This window comes from Pelobates fuscus, chromosome 5, assembly GCF_036172605.1.
Source record: "Pelobates fuscus isolate aPelFus1 chromosome 5, aPelFus1.pri, whole genome shotgun sequence".
NCBI lineage: Eukaryota > Metazoa > Chordata > Amphibia > Anura > Pelobatidae > Pelobates > Pelobates fuscus.
The window spans coordinates 158,283,084-158,303,281 of record NC_086321.1 but is presented as its reverse complement, the minus strand read 5'-3'; the positions used below and the strand labels follow the sequence as shown (position 1 = coordinate 158,303,281).

The 20,198-nt window shown below is 41.5% G+C and overlaps 1 protein-coding gene across 1 annotated transcript in view; it reads right to left on the bottom strand.

Annotated features, from left to right (window-relative positions):
• Positions 1-19,200, bottom strand: part of PRODH (proline dehydrogenase 1) — a 142,422-nt gene extending 123,222 nt beyond the window's left edge. Inside the window, exons 1-2 of the mRNA XM_063454610.1 lie at positions 18,738-19,200; positions 15,355-15,563 (exon numbers count right to left, since the gene is read on the bottom strand). Coding sequence (XP_063310680.1) covers positions 15,355-15,563; positions 18,738-19,100 — 572 coding nt within the window. The 5' untranslated portion in view covers positions 19,101-19,200. The remainder of the gene's footprint in view (positions 1-15,354; positions 15,564-18,737) is intronic.
• Positions 19,201-20,198: the final 998 nt, after the last annotated feature.

Here is a 20,198-nt window from a genome sequence, read left to right as displayed (position 1 = left end):
CATGCATTCTGGTTAGAACGTAGCTGTCACTAACAAATATTTAACAATATAAAGTCATCTGATGCAGGAGGTTCAAAACGTTTCACTTATCTTAGATCCGACTCTGGAAGAACGTGGGTTACATAACTTCACTAGGAAAGGCCATAAGCGCCTCCTGTGTTTGGTTTGAGATGCACGCCAAATGTGCCATGAAAATCAGATCCACTAAAGTCTGCACAATGTAATGAATCAACAAAAAGGAATAGAACATCTGCACAACCTTACTAGTAGTCCTGCAGGAGTTTGGTTTCTAAAAGTCATGAAAGTCCCCCCAAAAATGTGGGATTTAGCGATTTTCCCAAGTATGTCTATTAGGAATATTAATAAACCAGAAATGGTGCAAAAACAAAGCACTGCTTTAATATAACTTTCAAAGTCCGTGAAAGGTATTTTGCAGTACTCTGTTTGAATGTTGAATCTATTAATAAACAATAGATCCAATTTTAATTAATAAGAACACAGGATGGGATATTAATAGTGTTTTTTGACAGAAGTGGTGAACCCATTTTTTGTGTACATAATCATAAATTCTCCCATTTATAATTAGTCATGGAAAGCAATTTATCTGTATCACATGCAAAAATACAATGTACTTTTACTACATAGTATTATATATGTTAAAATGCTTGTGGTGTTTAATTGGCTCCCACAGGACATGTTCCTGATATGCTTAGGTGGGAATGTTGTGAGTTTTCAGCATGTGAGTGACTCAAATACCAAGCAATAAAGAGAGAGGGAGATAAAAGTGAAGCTGTGGGTTTATTAAAAAAAAAAAAAAAAAAAAACGGCATTACTAATTCACCAGTCTCTTACATTGTGTATAAATAAAGCCATTAGGAATTACCTAAAGCATTGTATTGTCCTAAAGGGATATTTTAGTAATCTCCTCATTTCAACCCATTTGTTAAGTAGTGAATGCATATGAGAAGTGCATTAACTAGTCAACATGCATAATAAGAAATGCGAATTTGCACTTTATTTATATATATATATATATATATATATATATATATATATATATATAAATCAGTTTACAAGTGAGAACATGTTCTAAAAGGTGTATTTCATTTTATTTTTTTTTGTGTGTAATTGAAAATGCAATGCAAAGGAAGTTTTGAGATTTACACAGCATAACTCACAGTTTTGAGAGTTTGCACAGCATAACTACTTACCGTAAATAGTTACTCAAACCTACCCTGTGTGCTCAGTCTATGATTAGCATGTCTAGGTGTGTTTCTAGAAAAATATCAGCAAAACAAAGTTCTCGGTGTAGGGCAGCAGGGACTTGTGATCTACCGAATCATGGATCCACCTTATATGGATAGTGTTCCTCCTGGAGCAATCTAGGTCTATGATCAAGTCTACGGATTGTTGAAGTTTGTGGTCCATTTCTGTAAACACATCTACACATCTACACATCCCCATATTCCAACATTTTGGTTTCCTTATGAGTTGTGCATTCCCCACGGTCGGCTATATCTTTTTTAATATCATTCATCATCATTTGAATATACTGTTGTAAACTGAGGTCTGAGGAAAGGAACGGCAGCATCAATCTCATCTTGGCATCACAGCCACTTCATTGCTCTGCAACACAGTCTCCTCAGAGGAGGCATTGGTTACATCTTGTTCTCTCTCTAGAGACCGCTGTACTTTAGAGTGGGTTTTAGCCATAAAGAATGCGGAGCGGTAATATTTGGACTTGGCATGAGTGTCCATAAGTGGTTAGGATAAGTACACCTCTGATATGAACAGGGCCACCATCAGACATTTTGGAGCCCCTAACCCTGCTCAAGGTCTGGGGGCCCACCTCCAAGCCCAACCCCAAATCCTGCACACAGGAATACACACACACACACACAAAAACACACACACACACTGATACAAAAAGGACAGAGACACACATACTGAGACACAGACACATGCATAAGGACATACTAACACACATACATTCATAAGGAGATACAGACATATACTTACATACAAACTAACAGACATGCACACAGCTAATTTTTCTTACCTTTTCTTTGCAGGAGAGTGGCTGGGGCTGATGGGAGTCTGCGTGACTCTCCCGTCCTAGCGGCCTGTCTCTCTTCCCTCCCGCGCAAGGAGGAAGTATCAGGATACTAGTAGATCCAGCACGCAGAATTGTGTCACACCTAGGACTAAAGGTAACGTCTTATCGGGCCTTAGAATGGCAGGACTTAACGTACCCAAGAATAGTCAAAATACTAGCCGAGGTCAGGGATACAGAGGGAGACAACAATGAGGGAAAAGCCAAAAGTCAAGGGTACCAGATATCAGGGAAGTCAAAACGAAGCCAAAGTAAAATAAAACAGAAATAAATGCTCAGGAACACTCTCTCAGATAACCTACTAAGGGAAACCACGACAGGGCACTGACCAAAAGGTAATTTGGGTTTAAATAACCCTCCTAGAGCTGTAATTGGCTAATATGGGACCTCTAACCCCAAAACGTGCGTGCACGTCCATGACGCGACGCCACACTCACGTAAGCACCATCTTTAATATGGGCAAGGGGCATTTCTTTAATAGAATTGGAATCACAGCAGCCGACATCTCTGATAACGCCGCACACGCCGGGAATTGAGATGGAAGGAGGTTGGGTCTTGATCTGCCGCGGGTGAGGTGAGGGTTTGTTATTTCTGTTGCCGTGACCGCTGGCTTTCAGTGCAGTCACGCAGACAGAAGCCTGCGGCACCACGATAGTACCCCCTACTTCAAGTCCACCAGGCAGGACCAAGTTTGAGAGGGAATTTGGCGTTTAAAGAATGAATCTTGCAGCCAGCATGTATGTCGGAAGCCAGGACCCAAGAACGATTCGAAGGGCTATACCCCCTCCGATCCACTAATTACTGTAAGGAACCACGAGAGAACCTGGAATCAATTATGGAAGAGATTTCATACTCCTCCTGTCCAGAAACGATCAAAGGAGGAGGGGGAACAACAAGGACAGTATACCTATTGCAAATAAGCGGTTTATGTAAGGAGACATGAAATGTATTCGGAATACGCAAGAAGACTGGAAGGGCCAGAGAATAAGAAACAGGGTTAATTCTCTGAATAACACAAAATGGACCAAGAAATTTGGCGGCAAACTTCATGCTAGGAACTTTTAGTTTGATGTTACGCTGTGATAACCACACCCTCTCACCCACTTGGTAAACAGGGTTGGCATCCGCCGTATATCAGCATTAAATTTGAAACGATCAGCTGCAGTTTCAAGAGCGGAGTGAACTTTGTCTGAGTGTCACAAATTGAAGTAAGGTGATCATCCAAAGCAGGGATAGCGGTGTCAGAGAAAACAGCCGGTAGAAGAGTAGGATGATGACCGTTATTAACAAAGAATAGGCTATGTCCGGAAGAGTCATGGGTAGCATTGTTCCTAGTAAACTTGGCCCACGGTAGTTATTCGGACCAATTATCTTGTGTGCCATTAACAAAACAACGAAAATACAATTCTAATGACTGGTTAGTCCTCTCAGCCATGCCAATGGTTTGGGGATGATAAGAGGAAGAAAATGATTCAATGCCCAACTATTGAAAGCCCTCCAAAACTGAGACACAAACTCACACACAAACGAAGACACAAAACTGAGAACCTCTGTCAGATACAATATTATGAGGAATGCCATGCCATCTGACAATTTCTTATATAAAAATAAGAACTAGGTCTTGCGAGGATGGCAATTTTTGAGCAGAACAAAATGAGCCATCTTAGAAAAGCAGTCAACCACCATAAGGATGGTGGTATAGCCATAAGAACTAGGAAGTTCTACGATGAAATCCATGGACAAATGGCACACTAGGTACGGGAAGTGGATGCAACAATGAATCCACATGAAAGTTTATGAGGAAACTTAGAAACTGCACAAACAGAACAGGCCTGTACATATTCCTTGACATCTTTCCCGAGAGAATCCCACCAAAATTATCTCAAGGTCGCGGATATGGATTTATAAATGCCTGGATGCCCAGCAGTCACGTTGTTGTGGAAAACCCTCATAACATGCTTCCTTTAAATCAACAGAACAAATAATTTATCTAGACGTTTATTACAAGGTGCCTGAGACTAAGCCTCCATGGTGGCACCAAGCAGAGGGGATGACAAGGAAAGAACAGTGGAAGCAATGATACACTCAGGTGGAACAATAGGGGGATGTCTCTTTGTTCTTGTACTGTTTCAGTGTCAAACTGTCTAGATAACGCGTCCGCTTTCACATTTTTGGGACCAGGTCTGTAAATTATAAGTTAAAGCGAGATAAGAACAAAGACTATCTAGTCTGTCGAGTTTTTTGGTCATTAATGATCAAAACAGGGTTTTTGAAACCCTCTAAAAGATGTCGCCACTCTTTAAGCGCTAGTATAATGGCCAACAATTCTCTGTTACCAATGTCATAATTACGTTCAGCTGGAGACAACTTTCTAGAGAAGTACCCACACGGATGCAAAGAGGTATTCTGACTCTCCCTCTGAGAAAGAACAGCCCCCACCCCAGTTTTGGAAGCATCAACCTCCAGTATGAAGATTTTGGTAGTATCAGGATGAACCAAACTATTTTTTAAGAAGTTCAAAAGCTTCTCTAGCTTCCTTAGACCATATCGTAAAACTAGCCCCCTTATGTGTCATATTGGTGCTGGGGGCTATCACAGAAGAGAACACTTTGGGTTTGCTAATTATTACAGGAGATTTATCAATCAACCTTAGGATGGCTTTTAGTCCATTAGGCAATGGCCAATGTAGAACAGCCTCTAGTTTAGGAGGATCCATCTGAAAACCAGAGGCGGAAATGTTATCCCGCAAAAAGTGAACCTCAGTCTACTCAAGGATGCATTTTTCAAGTTTGCAATAAAGTTTATTTTTAAGCAAGGTTTGCAGCACTTGTTTGACATGTTTGTGGTTAGTCTGAAGGTCAGGGGAATAAACAAGGATATCATCCAGGTATACTAGGACAAATAAAAAAATATAGTCCCAGAGTACATCATTAATAAAGTCCTGAAACACGGCCGGAGCATTGCATAACCCGAAGGGCATGACAAGGTACTCATAATGCACACTAGTGTTAAATGCAGTTTTCCACTCATGATTTGCCTTAATCCTAACCACATTGTACACATTCCTGAGGTCAAGTTTAGTAAAGACTTTAGCACCTTGGAGTCTGTCAAACAATTCGGAGATGAGGGGAATGGGATAGGCATTCTTTATGGTGATCTTGTTTAATGCGCTGTAGTCAATGCATGGGCGTAATTCTACATATTTTTAAGATACAAATAAGAACCCTGCACCAGTAGGCAAGGAATGATGTATGTATGTGGCCCTTACTTAGGGAATCTTTGAGGTACTCATCTATTATTCTACTCTCCTGTGGATATAAGGCATAAACTGCCCCCTTGGGTGGCATAGCGCCGGGTAGCAGATTTCTGGAGCAGTCACTAGATCTGTGAGAAGGTAGAATATCAGTATGATTCTTACCTTACCTTACCTTACCTCCTTAACCTTCCAGTATTGCATGGGAACTTCGGAGACCTGAGACGTAGTAGTGGGTTTTGGTAATGGGTAATACACATCTCTCTGTACAGTCTTTACCCCATTCCAGTGTTTCCCTTTTTTAACCAGTCAAGATGAGGATTGTGCTTAATGAGCCAAGGAAATCTTAATTTGATGGGACAAGAAGGAGAAGCAATTATCTGGAGTGTTAGATCTTCCTTGTGTAAAGCTCCAATGGAAATGTTAATGGGCAAGGTTTTGTGGATAGTCAAGTGTTGAGAGAGAGAGGTCTCTCATCAATAGCCCCAACGGCCAGAGGTGATCATCGCTCCTTGATAGGTATAGAATGTTTTTTAACAAAATGTATGTCAATGAAGTTTCTTGACGCGCCTGAGTCCATCAGGGCTTTGCATGAAAAGTCATTTTTGTTACAATTGGCCATAATATCAAGGAGAAAAATCTATTTTTGTTATTACCAGAGGACGTATCCATCACACCTAGGACCTGACCCTTAGGGTTTTTAGGTGCGGAAGTTTTCCAGACGTATGGGACAAGCACTCCTCATGTGTCCTTTTTTACTGCAGTATAGACATAGACCCTCTCTTCTCCTATATTGTATTTCTGCCTCTGCCAGTCTAGTCACCCCAAACTGAGTTGGACTGTACAGAGAGGTCAGGAACAACAGGACTGGAGAAACAAGTTGCCAATGACATAGCCATGCGTCTGGTTCTATTTCTGGTAGTTTCTCTGGTTCGAAGTCTGTTATCAATCTGCATGACAAATATGATAAACTCACTTAACCTTTTAAGGTAGATCTTTGGCAGCAATTTCATCCAGAATTGCCTTGGCGAATCCTTCTTTAAATGCAGAGATTAAACGGCTATTAGTCCAGTCTACCTCAGAAGCCGAGGTGCAAAATTGTTTGATACGCATTAGGGCAGTGGATGCGTCATCCTCCCTGCCCAATGGTTCAAATGTTGATTTGAATTCCGCAAGGAATTCTTGGTAGTTTTAAGCAATATTACGCTCCCATAAAGGATTGGCCCAAGCTAAGGCTTTACCTTTTAGTTGGTTCATTAGGTCATCTTAGCTCTATCCGAGGGAAAAGATCCCGTTGAGGCCTCAAAGTGGTACTCCATTTGATTCAGAAATCCCTGGCTTTCTTGAATATTACCATCAAAATGCGGGGAAGGAGATAGGGAGATAGTGGGTGCTTTATATACACCATAGGTGGAGGTACTATAGGCAGAGAAACCTCAGGCTGTAGATGCGCTGTTCAAGTAAGATGCATACTGAAAGCCTGGGCAAATTGATCCATACAGTGATCATTCCCCTCTAGCTTTCTCTTGCAAGCTGCAATGTGCTGACACAATTCTGCAGGATCTAAGGCCATGTCGTAATGTCAGGATACTAGTTGATCCAGCATGCAGAATTGTGTCACACCTAACCCTCCTAGAGCTGTAATTGGCTTATATGTGACCTCTGACCCCAAACGTGCGTGCACGTCCATGACGCGACGCCGCACTTACGTAAGTTCCATCTTTAATATGGGCAAGGGGTATTTCTTTACTAGAATTGGAACCGCAGCGGCTGGCGGCTCTGATAATGCTGCACACGCTGGGAACCGAGATGAAAGGAGGTCGGGTCTTGATCTGCCGCAGGTGAGGTGAGTGTTTGAATTTCTGGGTTTCAGTGCGCTCACGCTGACAGAAGCCTGCGGCATCGTGACAGGAAGTGACCGGCTGTCACTTCCTCCCAGCACTTCTTTGCGGCTGCAATTTTTTAAAGGGGCCCGGTAGTGCTTTTGCGCGCCCGTTGCGCTGACCGGACGGCCCTAATTGCTTGGGCCACCCGTTGGGCCCTATCAGCATGTGGGCCTCAGTGCAACTGAACCGGCGGCAATTCCGTAGCTACACATGGGGCCCGGGCCGCCGTCCCTCTAGCACCCCAGCCCGTGACAACGGTCATGGTTGTCACCCCCTGGATATGAAACACATAACTGCTGAGGAATCTCAGATTATTGTGTAAAAAGTAGGCGCCTCAGATGCAAGCTCCAGGCTAATGGGCCATTCGGATCAAGCAGATAGTCACCAACTGCTTCCAGAAGTTTGTTTCCTGATTTGTTCTTTTGCATGCAGGTAGGGACACCAAAGCACATACCTAAATCCACTCCCCATTATACTCAGAGTGCACTACTTTCACATTAACCCCTTAAGGACCAAACTTCTGGAATAAAATGGAATCATGACATGTCACACATGTCATGTGTCCTTAAGGGGTTAAGGAAAGAATCTTGAGGGCTGGCCCATTAATCCCTACTATGGAAAGCTACTTGACCCTGCAGATTTTTTTAGAGTTTCTCTCCAGCAAAATTGCAACAAAGGAAAACGCTCTCCCTTATTTCAACTACTCTAAGGGAAAAGAACATCCAATATCCTTGAGGGTTTTTCTGCGAAATGTGTCCATTGTAATGGGATTTTAACCATCAGACCAAGGGAAGAAGGGGCGGAGCCTGACCATTGAGCAGAGCGGACGCTAGTTTATACAGCTCGTGCTTCTCACGTCAAATACTGCAGCTGATTACCAAAATCCATCTATATCTCTGCATATTAGGGCCGCTAGATGTGGGGTGACAACACTGAGTACAAGATGATACCAAACAAGTTGATATTCTTGCAAGAATCACCCAACTGTCAACTGCAGCCTTCAAGCATGGTAGGCACGGGAGAGGCGGCCACTCTCCCGCTGCCACAACAGGCTGGAAGCACTCTGGGCTCTCGTTCCACCCCTATGGACTGGTGGGGGTTACTCTGGTAACTCTGACCTTAAGACCCATCTCTGTAGGCCATTGTTCGAATGTTTCTTATAAGCCGGGTGGGTCATGTTAATGAAGGACCAATGGACACTCATGTTGTTTATTAGGATTTACTTTCTATGATCACCTACTATTCGGTTTTAGTCTCCAATATAATACATCCATGTCTGTTATGGTGAAGTACTTTCTCAGTGTTGTGTACACTCATGTTACGTACCTTCGTACTTTGCAATGCGTTTTGTCTTTTTTTTTTTATGTATACAGCAAATATTTACTGTATGCCATTGTTTGTGCTTAACAAAACCCAAATATGAAAGATGTACTCAGGAACATCTCAATCTAAAATAAACTATGGATGCACTGCACATGTATACAAATGCCGCCATATAACTTTCCCTGTGCAGTGCTTAACCAAATGATTTCATGCAAAAGGGATTACTATGGACCAAAGAGGCATAGGCGGTACTACTTGTGCTAGTCAGTGCAGCTGCAACAGGGCTCCAGGAAGTAAAAAAAAAAACCATTCCTGCACAAGTGCCCTCTGTGATTAGTTTTTCACTGCAAAAAGAGTTCTTTATTTTAAGATTATTATTATTAATCCAGATTGGATACATAGTTTCAAAATGTTACAGTTCATTTGCATATTCAGTAGACATACCCCTAAGATATTTTTCCTATCGATGTTCTGTCAGAGGTATCGTCACATTGACAAAATGTTGGCATAGCACAAAAATAATTAACATGGCAGAAAGGTATGATTTATGTATTTTCAAGCATTATTGGAGCATTCCAATAGTTTACAAAAAAACAAAAAATTAAACGCAACTTTATATCAAGCAGTACCTTTTCAAAGTCCATGGAGGTTACATGTATGAAGATTGTAAAGAGTCCTGATAAAATGAGTCAGACCATATTTCTCGTGGCTGCAAGCAAAGCAGAAGGCCAAAGCTAGCGAGGTGTAAATTTTCTTCTATTAACAATAAAACAGTGATTATGCAGTTTATTTTCTTTATGAGTCTATAATGTGCTACCATTTATCACAATGCCATGCTTTGCCGGTCAGCCAAGTGTTACAAGTGAAAGCTAAAGCTTTAACTGCTAGGGGTATACTTTTTGCCAGGCAGCTGAAAAATAAAGTGGCTTTTTCATTTCCTATATTATAGGGTAATAAATGAGGATGTCTACAGCTTGATAATAAAATATTATCCTTGAAGTCTCTATATTGCAAGGCGCATCTATGTTCCAGTATTCTGACCTGCATTTAGGATTGCCAATATGACTATCTTTGTTAATGATTAAATATTCTTTAATGGCAAGTTGTTTTTAATAAAGGCCAATAAAGTGGACCAGATATGTTCTAGTTCTCAGAGAATATCTACCACCTGGGACTAAAGACTACTGTTTAACTTTATAGAGTCCCCACCTTTATCTCTGCCATAGACAACACAAACCACTCCCAAACTCCACTGGTATATCCTGAAATCTTGCTGTTGTAATCTGGCGATTAACAGTTTAAGGGGATTGTTTTTGGGCAATCATGGGCAGGGCCAGACAGCCTTTATTGCTATGTGCGAAAAATTTTCACAGAGCCCCTCCCTAGTAACATCCACTCATCCATGTCTAACGTTTGTATAGGGGTTTTATTATGCTGCCACAGGCAGAGTCAGTCAGTCACACACACACACACACACATCTACAAGCAGTCACACAAAGTCACAGGCAGACAGACACAGACAGACACACACTTATCCTTTTCCATGATGGGAACTGGGGGAGCAGTGGAGGCACTGCAGTCCCTGATGTCTACTTGTTGGTGAAGCAAGGACTCCTTCATGCATCCCCCTCAGTGTGAAGCAGTAACTGGGCAACGGGTTCAGGTCACATTTAGCTTCACCCTGTTTCCCATTTAGCTCCACCCTGCCTCCCTTATTGCAGCCAGCTTTTGAAATTCTGCCACTGCACCAGTGGCCCCTGCATGCACGAACCATGTTAGCCACGTGGCGTCCATGCTGCCATGGTGCCTTGTGCAGCTCGCATACCCCCAAGGTCGGCCCTGATCCTGTGTCACTGTTCTTGTGAAATTGTTCCCTAAAAGACTATGCTTGTGATGAAGTAAAATGACTGATGACAAGAAGTGAAAAGACATCCATTGGCTCTGGATAATGAACCATTCTAAAGACTAAACTACACTTTATGTACAAAAGTATTGGGATACACCTCTTAAGATGATCTGCCGCACTGAACATATAGTGTATGTCAGAAACAATTGAGTTTGCCTGTACAATAAAGAATATTTAAACATAAGAAATATTGTGAATGGTCTAAACTTCTGCAAAGTGTGGCTGTGCCTTTCCCTCTGCAAACAAGGGAGTTGACATTATTAAAGAACAGGCTATCAGCAAGTGTATTAATATTCAGCCGTACATTGTGACATATCCATGTGCCCACATCATCCATGGTAAATGCCAATATGCAATATTAATGAACCAAAGCAAAACATGTAAGAGAAACTGAGAATGGACTAAAGGCCATTAACTTCCCCAAGGATAAATCACATGCTCAGGTCTCAAATCAGCTCAACATTTGCCATCTGAGTAAAAACCAATAAAAATGAGTGCATCAGACTGGGTAAGTCCAGTACCAAAATGCAATGCAAGAGACAAAGTAACCTCAATCATATGGCTGAATATGGGCATTGGAGATGTAGGGCATATAACCTTTTGGCTTTAAGGGACGTTTGTCATGTGGTTATTATTCTATGAATACCTTTGTACATGCACAAGTGTGTACATATGTCTTTTACACGAACTAGACCAGAGATATGCTATGGTTCTCTCTCTAGCTGGAGATTAACTGCAACTCCAAGGAGCCTCAGTCAGGTTTTGGCTCAGAGGTACAACAGTTTAACAACACATTTAGACTAGTAGTTTGACTACTAGTAATCCTGTCCACCTTAGTACTGGTTGAGTACGTACAGCTAGCATGATAGTAAACACAATTAAAGCAAAATGGTGCTGTGACTCATTCTCCTGGCATCCAACACCCACCTCTCGGCTGCTGCAAAGAGAATAGAAAATTTCTCTTTCTAATTATCTATCCAAATTTATACAGAAGATCCAGACAGTGAGTGCTAGAAAGATTTCACCTTGGTAGGAATAACATAAGAGGAATCCTCCTCTACCTCCCCTTCCCAGGAAGGAACCCCTACCTCCTTGTCACTTTATCAAAGTATCGATTTAATTATAAACTCACAAGGTTGCACCCTCCCAGCTGCCAATCAGAGTCTAGAGGGTGCTCTTCCTTGGCGCTTTTTTGTCCATAACAAAGCAGAAACCTATGCTTCTCAAAGAGAACCATTTGATTCAATACTTTTTTTTAAGCATCAGACCAGCTAGGTGATCTCCCACTAACTGCTGATTTAGTGGTAAGTGAACCCTTTGCTGTAAGGGAGCCCATGTTACAAATAAATATAGTTTTTTATAATGCTGATATACTTCATTAAATAGGTAAGGAACTAACTGATCAATGGCTTGGTTTTTAATAAACATAATAACCAATTTACTTTAATTTCTTTGTGTGCTATACAATAACAGTTAGATGAACACTGTTTATTCACACCAAAGTAAGCCACGAGACATATGTGAAATAGTATTTGATGTATAGGTTACTTAAAAGAAGTATGAACACAACTCCAGGAATATACCAGGTATCTGTAGGTAATGGATTACAGTGGTTAAAGGAAATTATGAAGTACTTTGCCATTTTTGCATCTCTGCAGCAAGTCTGATTCCTGGTTTTAACTTTGCTGTATAACTAGAACCAAACACTGCTATACTTAGAATAGTGTATGCTAAAATTAGACATTAAAGGGACACTATAGTCACCAGAAAAACTACAGCTTATTGAATTTGTTCTGGTGAGTAGAATCATTACCTTCAGGCTTTTTGCTGTAAACACAGTCTATTCAGAGAAGATGCAGTGTTTACATTACAGTCTAGTGATAACCTCACTGGCCACTCCTCAGGTAGCTGTTAGAGATCCTTCCTGGGTCATGGCTGCATAAAATGCATCCAAACATTCAGTGTCTCCTCCCTCTGCATGCAGACACTGAACTTTTCTCATAGAGATTTATTGATTCAATTCACCTATATGAGGAGATGCTGATTGACCAGGGATGTGTTTGAATCATGCTGGTTCTGCCCCTGATCTGCCTCCTTGTCAGTCTCAGCCAATCCTATGGAGAAGCATTGTGATTGGATCAGGCTACCACTTCTGATGATGTCAGCAGACTGCTTGTTTTTTGTTTGGCAAACAGCATGCAGATCTACAGCTTCTGGCTCGAATACAGCAAGATTCTGCTATATTTATGGAGGCATGAGGGGCTGGTGGTTTTAACACTATAGGGTCAGGATTACATGTTTGTGTTCCTGACCCTATAGTGATCCTTTAAACATCACACAAGCGATCTGATAATAATATAATTATTAAATGATCAAACACTTCTGCTCCTCAAGGTATCAAGGTGTGTAGGTTTCTAGCCTGTGTCAGTGAATCAACCACGTATTAAATAATGTGTATCCATCGCACCTGAAATTCGATCTTAAGCAGAGATTTTGCAATTTGCGAGAGAGGGCAGAGTAAAAGATTTTACATAACGTGTCTCAATAATTAAGGTCTTCTAGATGTAAACTCCTCTAGTAAAAATGACTTAAGATGCTTTGAAGGAAACCTTATGACTGAAATTGCACCAGCTATAGTGCATTTTCTCATTCAGGTGTTTACATTTATTTTAGATTACTCTATTATATTTGGTCTTAGATTTCCATTACTTAAAAAAAAATCATCTTTTCTCTACAAGACTGGTAAGATTTTTTTATTGAATTTTTTTTAGAAAGGGAATTTGATGAGATTTTGTAAGGCATCTCTTCTAGAGGGTGAGGAGTTATGGGTTATGAATGAGTATACTTTTTTCCTGGGCTTTAATTTTCATGGTAGATCAATTTCTGCATGGCATTTACTGCCTATTGAATGAAAGTTGGAAAAGGAGGACATCATATAAAACTAATAAAAAGGAAAGAAAAAGTATGACATCATACTTAAAGTCGTAACAGTAGTCGAACAGCTGTGAACATGAACTTTTGACATAATGTAACAAGTCTATATATGCTACTTTCTAAAGCATGGGTTCTCAACCCAGTCCTCAGGACCCCCTACCAGTCCAGGATTTGGGGATTACCTGGGTGTGTCTAAGGTGTTTAGAAAAAGGGGAAAAAAAACACCTTAGACTATAAGGTGTTTTATTTTTATTTTTTCTAAACACCTTAGACACACCCAGGTAATCCCTAAACCCTGGACTGGTAGGGGGTCCTTGAGGACAAGGTTGAGAACCCCTGTTCTAAAGGGTCTGTGTGTTGTGTAGTGTTTCATGTCACTTATTCTATACAAACCTTCCACGTCTCCAAATTAGAATATAAAGACCAAGTATTTCTAGAGGTAGTCTAGGTTTCCTTTGTACATGATGGGGTTATTTCCAAGAGCAATTGTGAGGCAAATATAATTATTCAGTAAAGTGAGAATTGCAAAAGGCAATTTCAAATTTAGGCCAATTTAGCAGAATTTGAAAACAGAATTTATTTTAGATTATGTTTCTTATCTCATAAGCATTACTGCAGGTTCAAATCTTCTGTAATATCCAAAGCAAGGCATCTTGCTATTTCTCTTTGAGTTGTTAATACTTTCTCTCAGGCGCGGACTGGCCATCTGGCATGGGCCAAGGCAGACAGGGGAGATCAAGAGATCTCCCCTTCCGGCCCATGCAGAGCCGGCGCTATCCGAGCGCTGGCCCTGCTGTGTGCCTTCATGGGCCAAAGCCGCCGGTGGGGGGGGAAGAGAGACAGGAGAGGACCCGGGGAGCTTTGGCTTGCAGCTCCGCCAAGGTTCCTCTCGCAAGGTCGGAGCATTGCTGCGGTTACCATGGCAATGCTCCAATCAGCCTAGAGTTCACTCACTACTTAGACCACCATGGATGACAGCACATTCCCCCATCCCAGGAAAAAGGTAATAAGGAAGGAAGGATGCTATGCTTTTTTAAATTAAAATAAAAAAAAAATATATATATATATATATATATTTATTTACTTACATTAATCTATTCTCCCCCCACACACACACAATAACTCCAAACATGTTTACACAAACTGCACCACACACAAACCGCACCCTTGCACACACCCCCCCACACACACATTACATTCCAGACACACACTAGATCCCTTACACAACTCTGGATCATCTACACACTCTAAATCCCTGTATACACTCTTAATCCCCTATATATACACACACACACAAACACACACTAGGTCTCCTAATTACACTCTGGGTCCTTCAAACACACAATAGATCCCCTTTACACACACACTACATTTCTGACATACAAACTCTGGATTCCCGATGCACACACTAGACTCCTTATAAGAAAACACATACTACATTCCCTATACACACATAATCTACAACCTCTATATACACTATGCTCCCTATACACACTCTCTCCAGCCCCTAGCAACACATTACCCCACAAACACAACACGACTGAAACCAACCTATTTACACAACATCACACCACAATAAGCTCACTCTAAACACACAAGCAGGCTCCAAACATATGCACAATACTCTTTCCTGGCATCCCACGTATGGAGACACCAGAGACAAGTTAAAAGCAAACACAGCGCAAGCAAGTTAATAAAAATGCTTACGCTGCACAGAACAAATACAGAGCCCTTTTTCTCATGCTAGTGCTCTTCAGCAGAGCACTGAACCAACATGCACACTTTGAGATGGGGTGTGCTTTCCATTGGTGATGACAAAACATACACCCTCTGGCCCCGCCCCTTCTCAGTGGGCCGCTGTGATTAAAAACACCTGGGCCAAATTTTTTTCCCAGTCCGGCCCTGCAAGTGAGGAAATAAAATATATGAAAGTACTTACTCAATTTCCTTCTTCTCAGCCTCCTCTTGAGTGAGATCTTCCTCCACACTGTAATCCAAGACGGACCCAACTCCAAAAGCACTATTCCGTCTGATAAGTGGCTTTATGGTTTCCTGGTCCTCGCCAGCGACAAACTGTCCATAAAAGCTCATCTTCATCATAGCCTCAAACAGCCTTTTGCCAAATACCTTTTTAGACAAATTCAAAATCTAAAAAGAAAATAAATAAAAAATAGTAATTTCTGTAACTGCCACATTATAGCATTTCTGATTCACTTGTCTACTTGTGTAGAAAAATAAAAAATAAAAAAAATATCACAATCAAATTATACTTGTTAAGATGTACACGCGTTCAGTTGACTAGACTGCAATTTAACTACTTACATCACTCGAGATGGATGAGGGGGAAGAAGCATCTTAATACTTGATGTGCAACTGAAGACTGTTTCATTGCACACATGTAGGAAGATCTTCAGAGATCCCAGAGTCATACAGAGTCCTCTGTTTTTTGTGAATGAGTGAAAGAACTAAATTAAATTGTTGCTGGTAGTTACATATGAGAGACCAGATGAGCTCCCATTTCATACGTTTATGCAGCACTCAGTCACCCATGTAACTCCTGAAGAAAAAAAATATCTGATTCGTGGTCTATGACAAGGAATGGAGAAGAAGGCAGGTGCGTTCAAGTACAGCACACTTGCCACTTCCATTAGTTCAGAGGAGCTGAATTTAATCTGTCAGCCAGCCATAGAGGGGTTTCATAATTTCATTATAAAAATGGCAGATAATTGGGCAATGAGATTGCAGGGGCAAGATCTAAACACGAAAACTATGGTCATAGGGAGGCCCAAGAGTTGGCACGCTGGTCACCTAATGGACCCCCTCGGTGGGCGGCATAGTTCCTGTCAGACGCGGCGAGGGAGCAGTGTTCTCTCTGCTCTGCTCCCCCGCGCGCCGTTTACTGATGTCCGGAGCATGACGTCATATTTTGGCTCCCGGCATCAGCAGACAGCCCGCGAGGGAGCAGAGCAAAGAGAATACAGCTCCCTCGCCGCGTCTGACAGGAACTCTGCCGCCCACCGGGGTGGTCCATTAGGTGGCCAGCGTGCCACCATAGTTTTGGTGTATAGATTTCTGCCGCCCGCCGCATTGAAGCCCCGCTGGACCCCAGGGACAGATCCATGCCAACTCTCCAGGTAGGGAGGCTGTTTGGACATTTAATATTAATAATTTGTGTGTTATATATCTGTAAGTGTATGTGTGTCTGTATGTGGATGTCTGTAAGTATCTCAGTGTGTGAATCTGTAAGTGTGAGTGTATATGTATGAATATGTGTGTCTCTTTATGTGTCTGTGTGTATGTCTCTGCATATGTATCTGTTTGTCTACATGTGTGTGTGGGGGGGTGGTGGGGGTGTGGGGTAGGAGGTAGATGTACGGGGGGGCCCCAGGGCAATTTTCGCACTGGGCCCCGTGGTTTCTAGTTATGCCTCTGTGTGTGTGTGTGTGAATATATATATATATTTTTTTTTTTTATGTTTTATTTTACACTGTTTAAAAAAAAAAAAAAACAGGCAGCAGGGGGACTCATTTTTTAGGCACTCCCCCTGCTGGCACTGCTATGGACGGCTATTCCGTCCATGTGATCGTGAAGTCCTGGCAAGGACATGGCCCAGGAGGGCCGGATCGGCAGCAGGGTGACTCCCTGAGAGGTCAGGTAAGTCCCCCATCACGATCGCCGGCGAACAGGTAAGTGGGAAGGACAGCGTGGACGTGCTGCTAGCCACCCTCCAGTGTTTAGAGCCGGGTCTCCAAGGGGCGGCATAGCATGCCCACCGTCCTTAAGGGGTTAAACTTTTAAAGGGGGGCAAGCCACCTAAATGATGGGTTAAACACAATAGGGTCAGGAATACAGGTTTGTGTTCCTGGCCCTATAGTGTTCCTTTAAATGTCTTTTAATCATGGTGTCAAATCCCTACATTTTAATATCTAATACCTTCCTTTTTACAGAAAAAATACATTTTGATATAAAACAACTATTAAAGATAAATGCAAGAATGTATATATATATATATATATATATATCTATCTCATCGGCTTACAATTGATATATATACCACAACCAGAGAAAGAGCTGAGACAAGCCTTTCAAGAATTAGCTAGTTGAGTATATAATCACGTTTGCATGTATATTGTAACGATTTATTACGTATTAAAGTGGCATGGTTAAATAACCTTTTTGTCCTCTTTATTTACAGGCCCGCCTGAACATCGGTTTTGGCATACCACAACCGACTTTCGTTAATTATAAGGTATTAACATCAATACAGCTTATTCCCCTGATCACAAATGGGAAGGCGGAGCCTGGAGTTGTGGGAGGGGTTGATCCGGCCTATATATACACATACACTCAAACCTACCACTCTACTGGGCTGACGTCCACTGGTCACCTCACCACCACTTCCTCTATTCAATTACATCTTGGTGGGCCCTCTTTATTTACAGGCTGCCCGAACATCGGTTTCGGCACACCACAACCGACTTTAGTTTATTATAAGGTATTAACATCAATACGGCTTATTTCCCTGACCACAAATATATATATGCACATATACATACACACACACACACACACGTAGAGATTGTAGCTGTATTAGTCCAGTGATGTAGATGTGAAAAACAGATAAATTTTGTATCTTGTAATACGAATCCAATAAAAAGGGTATTACAAGATACTCATTTTATCTGTTTTTTTACATACACACACACTGTAAATGTCAGTAATGTGAAAACTGGACAAAAGCCAAACATGATGGCATAGCAGAAGTGCTGATTGGTACCCAAATTAATTATAAACAGGCACACCAGGTATTATGTAATTAAAGTTTAAAGGGTTAGTCAGTAAGGAGAGAATTCAAAGTTAATTTCAAATTTAAGGTCAAAATAACCCAAGTGAAAAAATTCTGTAAAGCATCTATGCTGTCAGTTCAACGACTTTGGCCTTAAATTTGAATTTGGCTTTCAATTCACTTTAGTGAATAAGCCTGCTAAACATGTGTCTGTGTCATCACCAGGAAAACGTAATGCTCCTAGAATGGTGCAGAAACTTAGAACGCTTCCGCTGGTTGTACTGAATTGGGTTAGCTGTACTGAAGCTTAAAACAGAGTGTCTATAGGTGTATTAGATTGTTCTAGATCTAGAGTTTGACAAAATGTTCTTCTTTAGCATAAGGGAGGGAGTTGATTGCTGCTGATAAACTGGTTCTACCGGTGACTGAATACATCAATTACCCAAACGAGGTATTTCAGGCCACACCATCTCAATGCAGCTCATATCTCCAGAAAGAGTAACGTTATCTCTCTTTTTACACTATTGCAACAATACCTGCTGATTCCTGTCCACAAGGGGATCAATTGAGCACAGCCAGAAGACCACCAGGCTTCTCATCAGTTCCCATGTGGGTTTACTCTTGTAAGCTTCCTGGGTGTTTCCGAAATTTATTGAGTCAGCAGGACAGGGCTTCTTATCCACCCGATTCTCACTTCTTTCAATGAGATCCACTTGTGATCCCAGCTGACACATTCTCTCCCCTGTTGTATCACCCACGTGCTGCTGGTTTTGCTCCTCAGCCCCTTTCACCTTCGGGGCTGCTGCTGCTGCTGTTGATTGGAGTCGTATTCCAACTGTGGCAGGGCCCCTGATGCTTAGGGCCATTCTAGCCACGGGATACATTTTACTGCACGCCATATGGGATGACTACAAGAGCAGACGTGAACCTGTCCGGGGATGATGCACTGCAAGCGTGTAAGAGGGAAGCTAGCAGAAACAGTGTTGACATCAGATAAGCTATCCCTCCTCCCTACACACCCCCGCACGCCGATTGGCTAGTCATGAAATAGAAACTAAACTCAACATTCTGACTGCTACCTGATCTGCTCTGTGTGGTCACATTGTTACTGCACAGGGGAAACTGGGGAGAGGGTCTGCTTTTACTTTTGATTTTAGTCATTTTATTACAGATGTTTTTTCTTCCCGTTTGTAGTACCTGCATATATCTTTCCAAATTATACAAATAAATGTTAGTTTACGATGCTGGGACTGTCACACTTTTAAAAACTTTTATGACCATTATTATTATTAAATCTAAGGTTGAATAACGCCTTCATGGCCATGGTTAGGCAAACACACACTTTCTATAAAGCCCTGAAACATTACTATCTATTAACCCCTTAAGGACACATGACATGTGTGACATGTCATGATTCCCTTTTATTCCAGAAGTTTGGTCGTTAAGGGGTTAAAGGCTTTCAGATCTACTACTGGCAGACCTCTTTTGTAAATACCTTTAAATGATTACATGCCTATGCCATGTTATTGCCATTTAATGGGTTAATATTCCTGTGTTTGTTTCCCAGTTTATGTTCAGTTATGGTTCTTTGCCATTGTCATCTAATCTCTCTATAATGACATTTATACTTTAAACAGACAAGAGATAACTAGTTCCTTGTCTATATGTGTTTGGAAGGAACAGAGGGGGTCAATACCTCTCTGTCGCTTCCATAAATTGTTGGCACTGTTTTTGCAGTATAAATGTGGCAGCCTGGAAGGTGCATCTCACAGACCGCCATAAAATTAAATTAACTGCAATAACCTGCACAGCTTCCCTCCCCCTGAGCTTGTCATTTTCTATCATTTTTGTTGTGGTCCTTATTTGGAATTTGAAACCCTTAGTGACCAGACCGTTTTTCAATTTTTTTAACCGTTAAGGATCAGGGCTGTTTTTACATTTTCCACGCTGTTTGTGTTTAGCTGTTATTTTCCTCTTACCTATTTACTGTATCCACA